We start from the raw sequence: 19,367 nt of genomic DNA, 5'->3' as shown, positions 1-19,367 counted from the left end.
TCCCTGTCATCTTCTGGCTTCCTATTCCCCTCCAGCTATGCTCTGGCTGTGTGGGGGAGAGGCTTGAGTACCCTAATGAAGTTGTGAGCTATGCTGGTGGTAGTATAATAGCCACCGGTAGGGCTTCCCACGCCAGACAGGTCACAACCAAAGGGTCTGACCAAGAGCTCCAAAGGGCAGGATGGGCTCTCTAGCCTTATGGCAACCATCCTAGGAGAAGGAAAACTCTAATCCCAAACCCGGGCAGATGGTGCTCATCTAACCCTGTAAGGTCAACCATCTAAGAGAAGGAAACTCTAATCAAACCTACAACCCGAGGACCTCGCTGCCACCGTCCATGCTTGTCAAGGCCTCAGCAGTCGAACCTCTGGTTTAAAGGGTGAGGCCAGTTCTGTGCACGCTGCGCTCCACCAGAAAAATCCATTGCACAGGCTCAAAGGATACATCCAACGTCATCAACGCGCTTATAGAAAGCACGGATGAGTCCTTCCTGAATCTTCGTTCATGAAGTAAAACCAAGAATAATCCTTGGCTACTCAACTAGACAGTGATCCAAGGACTGTGATGATGAAAACCCACAAAGAGTGGAGAATTACTGACAGATAGTGTCCCCAAAACCAAAGCAGAAACAGGGCCAAGTCGGAATTTGCTGGCCTTCAAAAATGTTAAATCTGATATGTCATGATGGCGTTGCCTCTTCTGGACCTGATGAGTGGGACATTTCCTTAAAGCAGTGATGCCGAACCTCTGGCACACGTGCCAGAGGTGGCACTCAGAGCCCTCTCTGTGGGCACGTGCTGTCGTCCCAGCACAGAGTTTGGCAGAGTTTGTTACTAGAAAGCCAGAGGGACATGGCACTTTGCAATAAATAAGTGGGTTTTGGGTTGCAGTTTGGGCACTCTCGGCCTCTAAAAAGTTCACCATCACTGCCTTAAAGTGTTTTTCTCCCTCTCAAGAGTGTCTTTTCTGAAGTGTAATGTGCATTCGGAAGGCAACGTACTGCATTCTACACACTGCACTGCACTGCTCCTGTGCACAAAATACTTACTGCCTGCCTCCCATGCTCCTCTGTGAAACCCAAGAGGGCCCAGTCAGAGAAAGCACATGTGAAATTAATTACTGCAAAATTAAACTAGATTGTTTTTTTCCTCTCCCCCTCCTGATCCCGGTCCACCAACAAAGCCTTTCCTGAAAACTCTCCAAGGTGCATATATTTTATTTAAGTTGTCAAAGTCCAGGCAACATTGCCAAGACATCCACAGAAGTCAAGAAAGAGGATGGTGTTTGGGTACAATAGCTCTTTAAGAGAACTAGACCCCCCCCCCCCATCCCTCAAACCTTTGGTTGCTCTAATGAACATTTGGTGTCTGTCCATGAAAAACAAATATCTATCAGGCAACAGGCTGTTCCCCCTCCCAGTTGTGGTCTGAAATAACAGTCGTCCCCTGCTGGGCTGGGAAGGCCAATTCCCCGCCCAGCGCACAGAGGGGATAATAACCGGGGAGGAGGAGGGGGAACAAAATCCCGCTCTGAGGTGCCAGAATACACACTGAACGGTGCATTCTGGAGCCAGAGAAAACTTTGGAACACAACAGCTTTTGATTCCCTTCGTCCCTTTGGGCATGTTAATTATTTAATAGCTGGCTTGTGAATTTTCAGTGGCGGTCGGAAGAAGGGGAGGGGAGATGCAGCCTTTTCCTGGTGATACACACAGACACACACACAGACACACACACGACTAGTCCAACAGTCTATTTGTCCCCTGCCTCCATGTTGTGCTTTCAGATGAAAAACCAAAAGAGAGAAGAGCTTCCAGTATTTTCCTGAGGTAAACAAAAGAGTGAGCAGTCAGAGCTTTCAGAGTACATTGCAAATCACAGGAGAATTCCATGCAGTTTGGTGGCATGCACTGCCAATTAATTCCTCTGGGATGGTAACTTTAAAACGTGCATGTCTCTGCACTACTTTCACATTTAGATGCAATATAGGCTTATATTTTTGTCTTCACATAGTGTCATTGGATATGAAAAATGTCAAAGATTTTTTTTCTGAGCAGAAATACCTCTGGCATAGCCTCACTTTGACATCTGCAGACTTCCTGGCAGCTCAAACATTTGCATGGGCAACCACTGATGGTGCCAGTCAAAGCTTCATGGAATCCAAATCTGACTGATCGAACACACACACACACACACACACACACACTCTCTCTCTCTCTCTCTCTCTCTCTCACACACACACACACACACATATTAAAAGAATAAAAATCTGGGTATAAATGCAATAAAATCCCTAGCTTAGCTAGCCACCAACCAGCTAACACTGCTTGATGGGAAACCCCTCCAAAATGACAACACCCTGCCCTGTTTGTTTAAAATTAACATGCTGTGATAGGAAGCCTGGCAGGAACACATAAAGACAACTGTGCCAGCAGTAACAGACTCAGCAAGCCACTGCTCTATGCTGGGATACCTGGGTGGCATGTTTAGTAACACAGGCCTAAAGCAAATGATGGCGGCAGGAGAAGAGAACTTTTCTTTGGATAAGGAAATGTTTGCAGCAGACAGGCATGTAAAACCAAACATTTGGAACTGAAGACATGACTGGCACATCTTTCTATCCAGACACACACAAAAATTCCTATGAAATTCCTGTACAACAGTACCTGTGCTTTTTAAAGAGACAGGTCAGCTGAGTATTAATGCACCAAATGTCCATGACCCAAATGACAGAGCAATTCAAGCAAGTAAGAAGGGCTGTCTTAGGAAAAGCAGGAAAAAGCACACTCCAAACCATCAACTAATAAGTCTCATATACCAATGGTGATGCTTGGGCAGTGCCTTTAATATTGCTGGTATACCACCATCAGTACAAGTTGAGTCTTTCTTATCCACAATTCCGAAATCCACAATATTCCAGAATCCAAATAATCCACATGGGAGCTGAAATAGTGCTTTCTGATGTTTCAGTGTACACAAACCTCCTCAGATGGGTTGTGTATGTGAACTGTTTGTGTGTGTCACTATCCATGAAAGTATATGGGGCAAGGCATAAGGCCTTGGAACATGAACAAGGATACAATGCCAGTTTTAAAAATTCATTTCTGTTTTGGAATTTTGACTTCTGGTTGACTCTGGCCTCAACTGTGGCGAAACTGCCTCTCATACCCCTTAGGGTGTCGGATGCTGGGTGATGTAGTGTAGCCAGCATTTCATAGTGGTTTGAACACTGGACTTTGACAAATCCCCACTCAGCCATGGAAACGCACTGGGTGACCTTGGATGAATCACACACTCTCAGGATCAGCTAACCCCACAATAGGTTTGCTTTAGTGTTGCTGTAAATCAGAAATGACTTGAAGGCACACACTACTACTACCACCACCACCACCGCTGGGTGGCCCAGGGAGTCTGAAAAATGGCCTAGGAGGGGCCAGATGTAGCCTGTGGACTATATGTTCCCCTTTCCTGGTCCAGAAATTGGGAAAACCTGTTCTCAACCTTGTGTCATGCACGCATTTTGGTCTACAAGTCTCATCATGACCAGTGCTAACTGTGGATGATGAAAGTTGTCTTTAAACACATCTGAAGGGCACCAAATATTTTTAAACCACTACTCAGTTTGAAGCCTTTCAAAGGAAAACAGGAAATAAGTAAATATGGAGGGCTGGTAGGGCTTAGGTACAGCCCTGCCATCAAACTGTGTGCTTGCTGTCCAGTGATCAGCCCAGCTAAGTACACAAGAAGGTCATTACCAGAAAGTTGGCCACTAGGTGATGAACTGGTTATAACATCTATCAAAACAATGGCACAGAATAACTGTGACCTCTACAGCTAGAGGGAATACTTCCATCAGGGTAAACATGGATCCTCAAGGTATTGTTAATTTTTTGTGGTTTTTCGGACTACAGTCGGCCCTCTTATACACAGATTTTTTATACATGGATTCAAGTATATACACAGTTTGAAAATGTTCCAAAAAAGTATAAATTTCAAATATCATACCTTGATTTTCCATTTTTTAATAAGGGATACCATTTTGCTGTGTCATTATATTTAATGGGACTTGAGCATACACAGATTTTGTTATACACGGGGGATCTTGGAACCAAACTCTAGCATATAACAAGGGTCCACTGTATACGGACGTGTTCTGGAAGAGTTTATTCCTGACGTTTCGCCAGCATCTGTTGCTGGTGTCTTCAGAGAAAGGTATTGTTCTTGTTCTGGGTGGAGTGGTTTTTCCACTTCAGGCATCTAACGTGGATGTGCATCCCAAACTATTCTGATCATCTCTCAATAGCAGAATCATGTCAGATGGACAAAACTTTCCACGTGTCCCAACATCAGCACCGTGAACTCCAAGGTAGCCATGCAACTGATGGGGGAATATTACACATGAGCCACTTGGTTCGTGTTATTCAAATATTACTGGGTCAACGGCTACAGGAAAGTAGCAATCATACTGCTATCGTAATACCATCAATCAGCCCACAGATAAATGATGGCGGGGAAGAATTTGTATCTTCCCAAACTGTCTGGGAAAATGGGAAATTGGAATATGCAGCTCTGCAGCCAATTACACTATCCATGCCTCACAGGCCCTTCCCCAGCAGAAATGATTCTTTACTTAACTGTTTAATTAGAAATATGGCATCACCTTGTCTCTGTTGTGCGTTGCCGGGACAGGAACAGCCAGAGGAACAGAGGGACTAAAGCTTACCATTGGTGTGCATTTGTCTGTGTGCATGCATGAGTGTGCATTTGTAGGGTAAATTATATGCAAAAATGAAATTGCTGGAGCTGTCAGGGCATGAAGAATGCCCCACAACCCAGCCTCATTCACTCAGGATGGGATAGGACAGGCTGCTGTGAGCAATATAGGGATTTACACATCTCAAAATGAAGCTAATATAAAAATCAATTACTGAAACATACCACATGTCAACCCTAGGATTGCTGTGGAGAATGAACTATTACTGCTCGCCTGCACAGATTGATCAGGAGAGCACGCTTCCTGTTCATCAACTGCATGCCTCATGGTTCGCAGACTGGGGAGGGTTTGGGGACGGGGGGGAGGAAAGAGAGGTACGTCAGTCTGTAGGGGGTCGAAGCAGTTGCTTGTTAATAGTATTCTCTCTGCTCAGGCTGACCATGAGAGAGAGAGGAGCGGGAAATCACTTATTCACAAGAATGTTAGCTAGCATAAGGACTGCACACAAAAGGGAAATGGGACCTATTTGCAATTAAAGAGCATGCTGTGGCGACATTGATCACTTTCATTGATTGAACAGAAGGAAATGTAAGATGACCTGGGCAGGTCAACCTCAGAACCCCTTCTTCTTACCCAGGCACCCCCAAAGCATTTCCCCACTGACTTGTCAAATTACCTGTCAATTGCCAGTCTGGCCTCTATTATGCCAGTGACCTGCACCAAGCACAGGGTCACCAGGCTTGCTTGCAGGAATTCCTAATGGACTATATTGTACAAGTCAGAACAGATTAATATTGATAACTTGTCAAATTGCTTGTCAAAGCTAAGTGTGTAGGCATGGGCGCAACACAGGGGAGAATCAGGTGGCATAAAAAGTTGCAAGAACACAAGGAACAAGAATGCACATGCCTTTCAAAGGAAAGGAAAGGAAAGGAAAGGAAAGGAAAGGAAAGGAAAGGAAAGATAACCAGGAGTTAATGTTGAGCTTAGGCATTTTGACTGCATGCTCTGGGTGTTACTCAGGAGGAGTAAACATATTTACTACTGAAGATCATATCAGAGGTGTTCTAGCTGATTTATTGGCTTATCTCCATGTCAATAATATAATTTGCAAATCACATCTGTACCTGAACTACAGCTGGTGGACTTGAGGTTTTACCCAACAGTATCACCCATTCTGAAAACTGCTATTCACAGATTGGGGAATAAAAATTTTAAATTGAGAAGTATGTATTCAAATATATTTTGAGGACAAGGCCAGACACAGATCATTTGACCATCTAACCCAATACAATCTCTCTGTTCTTTAATTAGATTTTACTTATTAAAAATATCAACTATGAAAATAACTATTCCATCTTTTAAAACAACAACAACTGCATTCTCTAATTCTATTCCAGTGTAGGAAATCAAAAGAAATTTCCAGACATGGCATGAACCATGATCCATTTCATTCTACCTCTTTCCTATGTGCAGTTGGCCCTTCACTCTGCATCCATGGATTCAGCCATTCACAGCTTGAAAATACTCAAAAGTTATATGAATTCCAAAAGCATACCTTGATTTATGTAAGGGACATGGTTTTATATCCCATGTATTTAATGGGACTTGAGCATCCGTGGATTTTGGTATCCACATGGGATCCTGGAACCAAACTCCAGCAGATAACGAGGGCTCACTGTATATTCTTATAATTGTAACTTAACATATAACTGTAGAAATAAAGCAGTTTGACATCATAACTGTCATTGCTCAGTGCTATGGAATTCTGGGATTTGTAGTTTGGGGGGCCCTAGAGTTAAATGTAACTATATACATTTTATACTACATCAAGTTATTCTTATAGCTACTATTTCATATTCCTCATCTCTATGCTCATTGCTACCGCATCTCTCACTTTCTAGCGATGCTTCTATCCCCTATCGGGCAATGTGTGATATTATTCAAGAAAAATTGGCAGTTGCATTTTTACGTATACCTATAAATAGGTTAATGTTATTACTCATACCATATCTTCTATAATAATTCACTTCTGGTATATCTTTACATGTTATATAAAGTAATTAAACAATATACGGGAAGGCTGATTTTATGACGCTTACATACATTACCACGTCTTAGCACAAAATTATGTTAGTGGATCCCAGCTTTGTTCTTCATTTTTGTTTTCCCCTCTCATAGACATTGTTAGTTTATCCATTTCCATGATATCCAATGCCTTTATTAACCAGATGTCAATTTCAGGTGCTTTTTCCCCTTTCTAGTTTTTAGCGATTGTGATTTGTGCAGTCGGTGTCAAATAGAGAATTTGCTTCAAATATTTCCTTCCCATTTCCTCTTCTATCAAATTCAAAAGACATACCTCAGGTTCCAATTTTATCTTAATTTTATATATATCTTGGATTATCCTATGCACTTCCTTCCAATAATCTTTTATTACCGGGCATGCCCACCACATATGGTAGAATGATCCGATTTGTTTTTTTACATCTCCAGCACTTACTCTCTTTGTTTTTATGTTTTTTGCTAATCTGGAAGGGGAAAAATGCCATCCATAAAACATTTTTATAAAATTTTCTTTCCTGTTAATACATAACGTATATTTCAGATCTTTACCCCATGCTCTCTCCCATTTTTCCAGAGGGATGTTATGACCAACATTTTTCGCCCATTCCACCATGTTTGTTTTAACAGCTTCAGTTTCCAGATGTATTTTTAAACAATACCTGTACAGTTTTGAGATTGACCCCTTTTTGTCACTTAACATTATATCATCTAGCTCAATTTTTTCCTCAGTTATTCCTTCCAGTTTGACATCTCGTAAAAAGTGTTCTTTCAACTGATAATATGTAGACCAGTTTAGTTTTATCCCCTCTTCATGTAATTCTTCCTGACTTTTCATTACTAGCTTTCCCTTATTGTTTTTCAAAATGTCTTTTTATCTTAGCCATCCATTAGATTCAATTTTGTCCTTTTTTAGAAACGCTTCATGGGGTGAAGCCCAGACCGGAAAATTCCTATATACTTTTTCTCTACATTTTTCCAAACCTTTAACAGCTCGTGCCTTATGATATGATCTTTAAATTGTTTATTTTGTTCGAATTTTCCATACCATAAGTATGCATGCCAGTCAAATATTATATTGAAGCCCTCTAGGTTTAAGATAGATATTTTATGATGTGTACTTTTACGATGTATAATTTTTACAGATCTATGAACCGCTTTGATCATCTCAGAAGAGCGGTATAGAAATAAAGTATTATTATTATTATTATTAACATATATTCATCTTTCAACTGAGCCCAATCTCTAATCCAGTCCAGACAGCAAGCGTGGTAATATATCTGGAAGTCAGGCACTGATAGACCCCCTCTCTCTCTTGCATCAATCAGTGAGTTCCATTTTATTCTTACTTTCCTCCCTGCCGATTTAAATTTTGCTAGATCACGTTTCCAGGTTTTAAACACCGTTTCATTCAAAATAATAGGGAGGTTCTGGAGGGGCACTAAAGTTCAGGGAAGGTGAAATAGCTCAGAAAACTACAAATCCCAGGATTCCACAACATTGAGCCATGCCAGTTAAAGCAGTGCCAAACTGCATTATTTCTGAAGAACAGATGCTGCCTCAGTCAGCTCATTCACATAGCAGGAAGCCACGTTTTTTAATCAGATCCGAACTGGGCATAAATGTAGTTGGACTGGACAAAATCAATGTTAACAGACACAAATCACTCAGCATTTTTTAAAAAGAAAAGTCAAAAGAAGACAATGCTGACTGAAGCTGCATCTGCACTGCAGAAATAATCTGGTGTGAGACCACTTTAACAGCCAAGGCTCCATGCTATGGAATTCTGGGGATGGTAAACAAACTACCATTCCCAGAATTCCATAGCATGGAGCCATGGCAGTTAAAGTAGTGCCAAACTGGATTATTTCTGCAGTGCAGATGCAACCTGGGAATGCTTTAGTATCCAGCGTCTCTGAAGGGTGTTTAAATCTAAACTCAGAAGCATAACGGGATCCTGATTAGAAGCAAATGTTTATTGAGCCCAACACAGAGTGAAAGGTAAACAAACAGGAAAAAAGGATGAAAAGTTAATTTGATTCCGCCATTAAAAAATCCTTTCAAACTCTAGGTAATGTAAATTGTTATTAGTGGAAGGCTAGAATTATTTATTAAAATGCCTTTGCTCATAACCTGATAGCCTCTTTTAATTGACTTTCACACAAACAGAAAATGTAAAACTTGTCAGCTGAGGCAGAACAGTATACGTTCATTTTCTCCCCCCTTTCCTTGTTACAGGCTCTTTCCGCCACCCAAGTGAATATATACTATATAATTAAGGAAAACAAATAATCCTTTCGACAACAATTACTCTAGCAAGAAAATGTTATTTATTTTTAAGATCTCCCCTCCCATGCTGTTACTGCTCTAGAATATTTAACAGAGCCACATTTAAAATGTAAAATATTTTAACAAAATGAATCAATTCGAACAAGGAGCGGCAATTATGTAGACACATTTATGCCCCCCCCCCCCAGATGAATGTGTGGGATGTACACACAGCTTTCTTCTACAACACAACCGTGGCTTGGTTGCTTTAAATCAAAAAGCAATTTCAGTTTGTAATGCTCAAATAAATAATTAAATATCTTCTATCTTGCATGGTATTGCTTCTATTCATTCTGACCCCAGTGACAGAAATGTAACAGTGTACCACCCCCGCCCCCCAAACCTTAAAATAACAGACCAACACCCACCAGAGAACTTAGAAATGGTTACAACTCAACTCTTCACCCCATACTACAAAGGAAGGCTAGGCAGCAGAAATAGTCTGCTACAAAGGCTAGGCAGCAGAAATAGTCTGCTGGCAACAACTAGGTTGCGTTGCAGAGAGGTTCGATATTGCCAGCTTGTCTTCAAGAATACGAGATTGCTGTTGATATTAAAGCTATAAATTGTTCCTCTCCATCAGCTGCCCTCCCAATGACATTTCTTGCCCATATAAGTTGAGCTCTACTGATATGAGACAAATGGTACTGATTGAAAATTGACCTCACCGTGTGGGTGTGTATTTTCCACTGAGCCCTAACACAAAGCAGTATGAGTTTCAGGAGAGGATGAACGAATGAGGCAAGGAATTTCAAGGTGGATGTACCGGCATACTTTGGTGAGCAAAGTGTCAGACAAATGAGCTCCTTCTTACAAAGACCTTTTACAGCCACCAGGATGGTGAAGGAGGACTGGAGAAACACAGATTTTTGGTGCTGGGTTGCAGCAGCATAAACAATACAACAAAGCTTGGATTGGAAATAATGGGATTCTGCTCTAGCCAATCCTATCTGTGTGTGCCTCCTTACAACAGGCAAGGAAACAGCAGCTGCTTTCAGAATCGCATACTTGACTGAGTATGTATGGACAGCAAAAGAAAGGGAAAAAAGGAAAACCAGTGTGTTAAAAAGTCATCTGTAAATCCAGTCATGAAAATGGACATCATATGAAAAGTGGAGGCTGGGGAGGGGAATCATCCCAGGATGCATTCTGGGTGAAGCTTTCAAGTGGCCTCTTCACACATCTGCTTTGTTATCTCAGATATACCTGTAAGGGTTGTGCTGCAGGACAAGTCAATGCAATTCAAGATGGATGTTGACAAGCTGAAGCATGTCCAGAGGAGGGAGATCAAAATAGTGAAAGGCCTGTAAACCATGCCCTATGAGGAGCGACTTAAGGAGCTGGGTATGTTTAGCCTGGAGAAGAGAAGGTAACCTGATAGCCATGTATAAATATCTGAAGGCATGCCATATGGAAGAGGGAGCAAGTTTGTTTTGTGCTGCTCCAGAGACTAGGTCATGGAGCATTGGATTCAAGCTATAGCAAAACAGATTCCACCTGAACACCTGACAGTAAAATTAGTTCGACAGTGGAATATGCTGCCTCAGAGACCGGTGGAGTCTCTTTCTTTGGAGGTCTTTAAACAGAGGCTGGATAGCCATCTTTGGGAGTACTCTGATTGGAAGTTTCTGCATGGCAGAATGGGGTTGGACTGGATGGCCCTTGGGGTCTCTTCCAACTCTATGTCTCTGTGATTCTAACCTTATGTGACTTGTTGTCAAGATTCACAATGTAAAAGGGACACACAGCTGCATTATGGCATTCACCATAGGACAGCAGTACAGCTCAATGCAATATAAGGAATCATCATACATGTGAATCTTCATGCAACTGCTCCATGAAAATACAATCTCTGTTATATGTTCAACAATGTTAGATGAGCCTTGGCTTCTTACCCAGCCTATAAGCTTCCTGGAGACTGCTGGATGGGCACTGCATGAAGGAGAATGTTGTCCAAATGGATCATGAGAACCAACCAAGCAAGGCTTGTCTTATTCTGAACAGGTGATATGCCAGAGGACCGGAGAAGGGAAAACATTGTCCCTCTCTTCAAAAAAGGCAGAAAGAAGTTCTGGGGAACTACAGGCATTCAGCCTGACCCGAGTAACAGGAAAAATATTAGAAAAATTATCCAGGAGTCTATTTACAAGTATCTACTGTAAATATTCAACTATAAGACGACCTCATGTATAAACTGAGAGCAGGTTTGAGGGCCAAAAGTATGAATTTTGAGATAACTTGTGGAAAAGCTGAGGATAAATTAGGGGCATATAATAAAGGATGCAAAAGTCAAAGCAGGGTTCCTGCAGGGATAAATCCTAAAGGCTGGATGGATGAGGAGGAAATTATGATAAATTGTGGCTGTGTTATATGCTGTGGATGTGACCAGGTGTGGGTGGAGCTACAAAAATGCACATATCAAAAAGAATGAAAAGCAAAGCAAAGACAATGGCAACTACATTAGCAGTGATTATAGCCTTTTACTTTAATGTGATAACTTTGCCTAATTTTAACCCAGAAAAGTTGACAAACATACATGAATGTCTTATCCAGATCCTTCTAAACCCAGTTCCTCTTGGTGCTTCTTGGAGGGGAAATGCCAAAGAACTGCCGTGGATTCCATTTCCCCACCATTCAAAAAGGTCAGAAGCGGCACAGTGGCGGAGAGTGTTGAGGGAGTCAGTGCTTCTTTTAGGTGCTCTTGGGATGTACTAAGCTCTTGCCTTTTGCCACTCTACTCAGAGAAGGGGATGGTTCCTTTTTGGATAAGAGTTAAAGTACAGCACTTGCAGTGACCTATGGATAAGTCAACCCAGAGTTTTTGGTTCAATTTTTGACTAACATTTCTAGACTTATACAGGAGAACATCCAGTAGACGACAATGCAGTGATTAATAGGAGCCAGCATGGATTTGTCAAGAACTAATCCTACCAAACTAATCTTATATCTTTTTAAAAAATCAGGGCACTAGTTTAGTAGATGGTGGGAATGCTGTAGATGAAGAAGAGCTGACAATTATTTGTTTCATTTGTATAAACAGAGCTCCAGCAAGAGTGCTGGAGTCTCCCTCCTTGGCAGGTTTTTAAACAGAGGCTGGATGGCCATCTGTCGGGGATGCTTTGACTGAGAGTTTCTGCATGGTAGGTGGTTGGACTGGATGGCCCTTGTAGTCTCTTCCAGCACTATGATTTTATAAGACACCCCCCTTTTTTTCTGGCCAAAAAGTAAACTGTGAAGAGAAGAGCTGGGCAAGCCTCCTTGGAGCCAGTCAACCATCGCTCAGGAACAGTGTGAAAGGGGGGCCCCTGGGTGGGGAGGAGAAAAGGTAGAAAACTGAGGATTCTCTCTGACAGATGGCGGGGGAGGGAAATGGTACTGTACATCCCCTGTATCCGCGTGACCGGTCTACGTGGTTTCACTTGCCTGCATCTGAAAATAGTAAGTGTTTTGTTCCCTGCAGTGCAATTCTATGGTATGCTTTGCCAGAAAGCCCAAGACATCATTCATTTCAGGTTTTAAAAAAAGTTATTTGCGAGTATCCACATTTTTAGTTATCTATGAAAAGTCCTGGAATGAACCCGCATAGATATGGAGGACATACTGTGTATAGAGACAGGGAACAGACTCTAATAGAGACAGGACAGTCAGCCAGAGGAAAGAACTGACTATGGTTTTAGGGAGCTGTGCTTCAGGATTTAATGCAACATCTAGATGGGTGCATCTACACTGTAGAAACAATGCAGTTTGACACCACTTTAGCTGCCATCACTCCATCCTACAGAATCCTATAGGGTGTGTGTGCCACCTTGAGGCCCAAGTACCCAACCCAGGAAAGGCCGGGGGGGAGGGGCTAGCCAAGTGACAGGAGCCCGAGGGTTTGGCACTAAGCCCAACTACTGTCTCCATAAAACAGCTAACCTCAGTTCAAAACCTTTAAGGAACTCCTACTTCATTTCCCAAGACAAAGCAGGAGGCTGCCGAATACTGTATATGTTAAGAGCAGCTTCTCCAGTGTCAGTTTCCACTTCGCTGGGACCCTGCCGGGAGCCAGGTGAAGTAACCATCCATTTCCAAAACCCTCCCACACCCCCAGCCCTTCTTAAAATAATAAGGTATCTGTTCTGAAACAGCATGCCCTATCTCTGGAGGTTTTACATTTCTAGTTTTTAAAATGATTTACTATGACAGTTTAGCACAGCAGGCAATGAAGGGGAGGAGGGAAACCATAGAAAAAGACTGAGTCCCCTGAAGGCAACAAAATTATGCAGCACTGATCTCCAAAGAACAAGGTCTCTTTTATGGATCAGACATGCTAGTCAAAATCTCAGAGTCTTCTCTTAACAAGGAATCTTCCATGCTGGCCTGAGGCACTGCTCTGTGGCCAAGAGGAGAAAATAAAAGACAATAAAACAAAAAGGCAGAGATTTGAAAAAGACTGCAAGCGGTTAGCCCACCGGGCCAAGCAGTTGCAGAGCATTCCGCTTATGGGGCACTTGCTGAGGAAATGTAGTTTCTGCTTGACAAAGGTTTAAGACTGCACCTGGCAGATCAGGTAGTACTGTTTGCTTGTTTTAAAACAACACTGACAATTTTAAGGGCTTAGAGTTCTGAAGAGCTGATCTGGCCTAGATAAAGGATGCATATCAAGCTCTGTGCCAAGGGCAGGCACCTACAGAGGATTCAGAGGCCAATATTCTGTCCCTGGCACACTCTAGGAGCTGCCCAGTTCTGTAGGTGGCAAATGCATGAAACCCTTTGTTGTTGTTTTGTCCAGAAGACAAAATCAAAATTACTATTATTACTAGTAAAAAAAAAATAACCAAGTATATACTGTATTCCGCCTTGCAGTCCAAGTTCATTTATTAAAATTTTGGTTCATTGTCTCTCAGTCCAGAAGGCTTTCCAAGATGATGTATAACAACCAAAACAGATGAAAACATGATTTCTTAACAAATCAAACCTATATTTTAAAGCCAGTTGCAAACAAACATACACAATTAAAACAGTACAAAAGCTAGCCCTATACAACTTGGGTTTTGGCTGCCCATCAGAAGCTCAAAAAGGATGGGAATTACCCTTGGGAAGTAATTCCACAACTGAGGTGCTGCTACTGAGAAAGACCTTTTTTGTACTCATCAATCTAGCCTCTGGGATAGTGGGACTTCCAATAAGACTTCTGATGAGCATTTCAAATTTTTCAAATTCTCCAATCTTTAGTTCCAGGGTTTAGGTTCTATCAAATGAGTGATGAGGTTCAGGCTATACCTGAAAGCCTCAGAGACATAATGGCTGACTGCAAACAAGGAAGAGGAGGAAGACAACATCAGTGCAACTCAGCCAAAAGATTTGGCAGCAGTATGAGAATATCACCGTAAGACATGTTTGGCAGAACCTTCAGTATGCTGTCAAGGGAAAGGGTGGGAATAGTGTTTACTTTTTAAACAGGAATGCCAAGGTTCAGACCTGCCTAGGCATCATGCCCTTTGGTGTAGATGAATACAAGCAGGGTGCAGTTGTTTAGTGCTATATATGAGCAAAGACATTTTCCTTTAAGGACACAGGTCTGGTGAAAAGAATCAGGAGTTGGGGACTGCACAAGAACCAACTGACAGCTTCTACAAGAGATATTTCTAGAGCTTCAAGTGGAGAAGCCAGCTGGTAAGAAGTAACAGTTCTGAATCCAACTAACCTTCTTGAGGAAAAAAAAGGTTTGTTTTTCAGACAGAAATGGAAAGAGGACATGAAAGAAAAATTGTCTGATAGACCTATGTGTGAGAAAGGTGGGTGCCAAAACAAACAGCCTTTTCCTATTTGTTCAGTGATTTATTTGCAGGGAGGATGTCTTGTAACAGTCTCAGCAGTTAATGCCTCACTCCCTTTGCACCAAGAAGATATGTCTACAGTGAGTAAAAAAAGCTTGTGACAACAGTGGTTCATCACCAGTTCTGATAAGAGCTACTATACATTTACATTTTAAGTTGTTTTCTGACTTGGCACAAGTTTGGGGAAGGAAAGAGCAGTGTGTATGTCTGACAAGCCTTTTGAACCAAGCCCATTTAATAATAATAAATAAATAAATCGTTTATTTCTAGCCCGCCTTTCCATGAGATCAAGGCGGGTTACAACATCATAGAGCAACAAACGATAAATATCAACAATACAATATAAAACAAAATCAGAGATTAAAACAAGGAATTAAAAACACAGATTAAAAACCTTACAAAAACTAGCCAAAGTGCAGGTGCAAAAGGAGGGGGGGAGGAGAAAAAGCAATTACAACTGGGGGAAAGCTTGTTCGAAGAGAAACGTTTTGAGTCTCTTCCTGAATTGGTCGAGGGAGGGGGTCGAGCGGAGCTCTTAGGGAAGCGAATTCCATAACTGCGGGGCTGAGATAGAAAACGCCCTCTGCGCAGTTGTAGAGCGTTTCGAGGGTGGAACCCTCACAAATTGCATCCCGGTTGACCTGAGTGTGCGGGTCGGACTATATGGAGAGAGGCGGTCCTCCAAGTACCCTGGGCCCAAGCCATTTAGGGCTTTATAGGTTATAACCAACACCTTGTATTGTGCCCCGAAGCGAATAGGCAGCCAGTGTAGATCTTGCAGAACAGGTGTTATATGGTTGGACCTGGAACATCCAGTGACCAGTCTGGCTGCCATGTTCTGAACTAACTGAAGCTTCCGGGTTTGGTACAAGGGTTGCCCCATGTAGAGCGCATTACAGAAATCCAACCGAGAGGTTACCAGAGCGTGTACCACCATTTCAAGGTCCCCCCGGCCCAGGTAGGGTCGCAACTGGCGTATCAGCCGAAGCTGATAACAGGTACTCCTGACCGTCGCATCCACCTGAGATGTAAGGTGGAGCGACGAGACCAAGAGCACCCCCAGAATGCGAACAGAGTCCTTCAGGGGAAGTGTGACCCCGTTCAGGACAGGTGGACAAATCTCCAAACCTGGACCCGGGGAACCTATCACAAGTACTTCCGTTTTCTCTGGATTCAGTCTGAGTCTGTTTTCCCTCATCCAGCCCATTACTGACTCCACACAGGCATCTAGAGGAGAGATGCCATCCCTGGTCACTGCATCAGTCGGAGACACAGAGAAACATATTTGGGTGTCATCAGCGTACTGATAACACCGCGCCCCATGTCTCCGGAGGATCTCTCCCAGCGGTTTCATGTAAATGTTAAATAGCATGGGGGACAGAATGGCTCCTTGAGGGACACCAGATGTAAGGGCCCTCTTATCGGAGCACACGTCCCCCAGCTGCACCATCTGGAATCTACCCGAGAGGTAGGAACGGAACCACTGGAGCGCAGTGCCCCCGATTCCCAACTCTCTCAGGCGTTCCAGAAGGATACCACGGTCAATGGTATCGAAAGCCGCTGAGATGTCTAAGAGCACTAACAGGGACACTCCTCCCCTGTCCATGCCCAGACGGAGATCATCGACCAAGGCGACCATGGCAGTCTCAACTCCATAGCCCACCCGAAAGCCAGTTTGAAATGGGTCTAGAAAATCAGCATCATCCAAGACCGATTGAAGCTGAATGGCAACCGCCCTCTCGATCACCTTCCCCAAGAATGGCAGCAGAGAGATAGGCCAATAATTATTGTGAATCAGGGGGGTCTAGGGAGGGCTTTTTTATCAGCGGTTTTACAATGGCCAATTTTAAGCTGGATGGAAAGCGCCCGTCCCTAAAAGATGAATTAATTATGCGGCGCAACATAGTAGTTACAGCCACACACACCCTGAGCTGCTAGCCAAGAGGGACAGGGATAGAGAGAGCAAGTTGTCTTCCTATCACACACTGAAGGACTACTGAAGTCACACTGACACATGACACCGCTCTGGATTTGCGCAATGGAAGCCTCCTTGTAACAGATATAATTTATTTCATGTTTGTTTTTTCCTTCAAAAAGCCCAATCATGTACGAAACAATTAAGCACATGTAAATTAAAGAACTTTTAAACATTTAATTAGAGCAGACACAATTAAACTAAATTCATTTGTCATTATTAACAAGTCCTATTAACTAAGTATCACTACTTCTGGATCCAACTTGTGCGTTTATGAAATAATTCATTACAGAAGTATTAGTGTTATCAATATATATGGCTCTTTATGCATAATGCAATTTTTCTACAACTTTTTAAATCCCAGTATAACAACAAGCCTGCAACACGAGGCATAGTCAAACCTAGCCATATTTAGTTGGAAGCAAGTTCTATGGTGTTTGATGTGGTTTACAATAAAATACAGCCAAAAAATGAACTTACAATAAAATGAACATCAGTTAAAACACTAGCAGATACCTAATTAAAACCAGGACCCTGAAATCTCTCTTTCTCTCTTTATCTGTGTGTGTGTGTGTGTGCATGCTCCTGTATGTGTGCTTATTCTGTTCTTTCCCACTCTATTTAAAAATAGGAAAAAGTTAAACTTTTTGGACTAATTCTCCCAGAATCCCCCTACCAGCGGCCATGCTGGCTCAGGAATCTGGGAGTTGTAATCTATAAAATAATTTTTCTAAATTCTAAAAACCCTTTCTTTTTAAAGCCGAAGAAAGAAGGGAGGGAAGAAAGAAAGAAATCCAGATGGTGATTAGATATAACCCTTTTAATGGCCTTAACACTATTGGAGTAATCAGTCAAAAAACCAAATACAACTCCCACCAAATTTCTGGCTATGGGCCCAAATGAGTTGGAGAAGAAGCATGAGCAAAAGGAATAACTGGATCAGTGAGAAGGGAGGAGTTTTATCTTCATATTCTCTCCACCTCCATGCTCTTAAGATAACAGACACATGCTCCAGGGCAGAGCGAACAACCAAAGCCCTAAGCCTTTTTAGACCAATAGTGCTGGATGGGTGATGGATGAGACATCTTGTAGTTTCATGTCCCCGAAAAAAGTCTTCAACTGAACAACAAACTCAACAAAATGTCAGGAAATGATGTTTCTTCAAAATTACCTACCTTTAGTTGCTGCAGGGGAAAAGAGCCTCTCTGAGCCTTCAGAAGCCTGAAAAAATAACAAAGGAGAAAAGATGACTGAGTCTAAATGAGAGTTTAGTTTATCCCCACAGCAATAACAAAACAAGTCAGCGTGAGGTTGAAGATTGCAGTTATGTGTTACACCTGGAGGGTGCAATGTTGTGCCATTAAAAGGAACCAAGGACAGAGAAGGCAGGTAGATGAAGCAGGTGAAAAGAGGGCCTTGAACTCCTGCCTTGTCTTTTGAGGGACAAGTTGCATTCACAGGGCTTTCTGTTTATGGGCCCTCCCCAGAACACAGAACATGTAAATTGGCTGTATGGATAAAGTCACAACAATTTCACAGCTTCTCACTGATGGTTAGGCATCTCTTGAGGATTAGGGAGAAGACCTTATAGGTGAGGGCAGAACATACAGCAGGGCTGCACAGTTCTCCCAAACAGTTCTCCCAAACTGAAGACCTTTCCCAGAACGCTACCCTGTACTTAGCTGATTAAGTAAAGCTGCTTCCTCCTGTTTATATCCAGGTTGTATTCTGCTTTTTAAATTCCATCCATGCTCTATGTCTGCTCCTGGAAGTAGTTAAGAAATCCAATTAACCTAAACCTTGTAAACAGCTTCATGGTAATCAGGGGCACTGGGTTTCAGCCAGGGTGACAACAACATGTACTGTAAAAGATTAAGAACCCTGGTGCACAAACATTTTCCTAAATCAACTCTGTATCAGCGTTTCTCCTTCCCTCTATGAAACACAGATGGCTAAATCCAATGGAAATCTGCGGCGGAGAAGACCTGCTGAAATCAATGGGATTTGTTAGGAATATTTCATCAATTAAAGGCTCAATTTAGTCCATTAATTGACTGAAAATCTACTTTCTGAAAATCTACCCCCCAATTACTGTAAATGGACGGGATTTTAATTAATTTTAAACATCAGAGCTTATAAAAACTCCAAACTGCATATTTTCAATAATAATAATAATAATAATAATAATAATAATAATATCTCATTTTCTGCCCCAAAGTAGGACTCTGCTTGTTTGATTTAATTTAATTCTGTTTTAATGCTCATTTTAAAATGTTTTTAAAAGAATATGATTAAAAACATTTAAAAATGAGCATTAAAACAGAATTAAACTATTCCAGTAAAAAAACAAATCACACAATAAAAAATTAAAAAGCATTTATAAAAGATAGAAAGTGATTTAAAACAGTATAGTTAAAACAATACTGCACCCGTAGGCTGGTCTTTAAAAGCTTTCTGCTGCTAGA

General features: G+C 42.0%; 1 protein-coding gene across 13 annotated transcripts in view; it reads right to left on the bottom strand.

Moving 5' to 3' along the window:
* Positions 1-19,367, bottom strand: part of FBRSL1 (fibrosin like 1) — a 1,004,090-nt gene that overhangs the window by 115,256 nt on the left and 869,467 nt on the right. For all 13 annotated transcript variants that reach the window (XM_089489878.1, XM_089489882.1, XM_089489880.1 and 10 more), the window contains exon 6: positions 18,078-18,123. In XM_089489878.1, coding sequence (XP_089346004.1) covers positions 18,078-18,123 — 46 coding nt within the window. The remainder of the gene's footprint in view (positions 1-18,077; positions 18,124-19,367) is intronic.

Source organism: Sceloporus occidentalis, unplaced genomic scaffold, assembly GCF_023333645.1.
Source record: "Sceloporus occidentalis isolate IW3139 unplaced genomic scaffold, rSceOcc1.0.p SCAF_41, whole genome shotgun sequence".
In the NCBI taxonomy this organism is placed as follows: domain Eukaryota; kingdom Metazoa; phylum Chordata; class Lepidosauria; order Squamata; family Phrynosomatidae; genus Sceloporus; species Sceloporus occidentalis.
This window is presented reverse-complemented; position numbering and strand designations above follow the sequence as displayed.